Source organism: Haliotis rufescens, unplaced genomic scaffold (genome assembly GCF_023055435.1).
Source record: "Haliotis rufescens isolate VD_foot unplaced genomic scaffold, xgHalRufe1.0.p SCAF_20, whole genome shotgun sequence".
Taxonomy (NCBI): Eukaryota; Metazoa; Mollusca; class Gastropoda; order Lepetellida; family Haliotidae; genus Haliotis; species Haliotis rufescens.
Window position 1 is genome coordinate 7,963,442 of NW_025963891.1, and position 2,161 is coordinate 7,965,602.

Genomic DNA, 2,161 nt, shown 5'->3' on the forward strand with positions numbered 1-2,161 from the left:
AGCTGACAGAACTAGAAATATAATCTGGGCAAAACACTCGTGGATTCAACCCACGATCATAGGTTTCTTGCGTGCCCAAGGGACACAGCTCTGCACAGCAAATTGCGGCGCCTTAGACTACGGGAACACCCGTGACCCCTTACAATCATTGTGTTCGTATTTAAATTAGATAAACAATTAAGCATTTACAGATCAAGTTGGGAAGGTGTGGCATCGAGGTCTTCGCCAATAGAGGGTTATGTATCCATGAATTGGTTCATTTTGGATTTCATGCAATAATAGTAAAAGATTTTTACCTTTTCAAATGACAAGGGCAAAGAAAATAATACCACAACCAACATTAAGCAGAAAGAATAATTTAAGACACAGAGCATCAACTGCAAGTGATACATCTTTCCAGGTGACCACTGTATTGCACTTCTTCTGATCAATGTCTTCAACTGGATCGTCCTGTTCATCAGATTCCATTGCATTCATAGGCGGATTAGGAATAACATATTTCCAAAATGTGACATAATTCTGCAACACTACAGGTACATCTCCCGTTCTCTGATGGATCTTAAGAATGAAAACTGATATTGCCACAGTAAGGGAGCTGAGAGTGAGGAGCAGGGTCATGTAGATGGTGAGGTAGGACGTCTGTAGGGATGTCCTGGGCATGTTGTTGCTCATCTGCGTCAGAAACACGCAGAATGAGAGGAGAACCGTCATGGAGAGAGACACTTTATCCCCGTATTGTATAGGCAGAGCAAAGACCACGGAGCTAAGGAGGGACAGAAACATGACAGGGACGATGAGATTGAGGACATAATATGACGCCCGACGCTGTAAGATTGCTGTTACAACGATTTCAGGAAATTTGTTATCAGCTTTAGCGGATGACAAAGTTTTAATCTTCCACAGTCCATTCACATTAGTTGTAACGGTACTGCTGTTTTCATCAATTGAAGGTATGAAACGAGCAGATGCGTTCGTGGTCGTCCATGTGGCGAGATTCAGATGACATGTCTGGGTATCAAATGGAAAATGTGTAATGTCAAAGTCACACTGACTGTGATAGAGGTCGCCATGGATCCATTCTACCATTCCAGAATGATGTACACTAGCAGGCGCGTTCAGATTGTTCAGCAGCTTGCGCTCTTCAACTGTGTTCATGAGCGTTATGTCGGGCATCCATATATTTTCACTTGACATACAGATCATCTCTATCCCTGCATAATCCGAAATGTTCCACCTCAATGAATCATCCCGCCACTTAAAGGAAAACCATCCATTTGTGATCATCGATTGTTGCCTCTCATTAAGCTCAGTAATTTGCGACAAAGTAAATCTTACGTCTATATTCAACCTGGTTTCACTTGGAAAAACTTGCGGCTCATAGTCATCTTGCAAAAAATGAAGAAGTCTCTTCTGTTCTTTGATGCTGGTCCCTCCACATAAACAAATCAATGTAGTCAAGCAGATGAAATGTTTGAAGATCACCATTGCTACCTATTTATATATGCATCTGTACTGAATACCAGACCGAGAGATGTTCGATAGGAGAAATGCTTAACACTACTGAATAGTATTTCAGTTATATCAAATCGTGTCAGCTTAATGTTGAAGGAACACCCTGAATTGAGATGAATTTCCAAGATGCAAATACTCGATAAAATCCCGGAAATAGACACACACATAGTATTTATCTTCTAATTACAATAAAACTAAAACTTACATACCACTGGACACTTAATCACTACTTACATATTTCACTGGTATGTATATTTGTAATATTGACCTTATCGGACATGTGTAATGCAGTTCAAATATAATCAGTCCCCCGCCGTGATATTGCTGGAATATTGCTAAAAGCGGCATAAAACCATACTCACTCACTCACTCACTCAAATATAATCAACAAAACTCTTCCATTATTCATAAGAAATCTCTGCAAAAGGCAGAGTCGATTGTAAGATTACGACTATGTCATGAGCATGTGTTTATTAATCCCTAATTGTGATGATACCAGGCGTTCGCGAAAAGGTGAGCGTATCCTTCCTCACTGGTAGTGGCACCATCACAAACACATGCAAAGGCAGGTCAATTGCTCGCATGAAAAAACACGGGAACATGTGGCACAATTGTGGACATTATTCTTGTCACTCATGCGTCATATTTT

At 40.5% G+C, this 2,161-nt stretch overlaps 1 protein-coding gene across 1 annotated transcript; it reads right to left on the reverse strand.

Annotated features, from left to right (window-relative positions):
* Window positions 1-300: 300 nt before the first annotated feature.
* Window positions 301-1,203, reverse strand: LOC124133191 (neuronal acetylcholine receptor subunit beta-3-like). The gene has a single exon (XM_046497467.2). The coding sequence runs from the start codon at window positions 1,201-1,203 to the stop codon at window positions 301-303; it is 903 nt and encodes a 300-aa protein (XP_046353423.2).
* Between the last annotated feature and the right edge of the window lie 958 nt (window positions 1,204-2,161).

Bases quoted from the DNA above. Each gene is read 5' to 3' on its own strand.
- LOC124133191 (XM_046497467.2), bottom strand. From the start codon at position 1,203: ATGATCTGTATGTCAAGTGAAAATATATGGATGCCCGACATAACGCTC.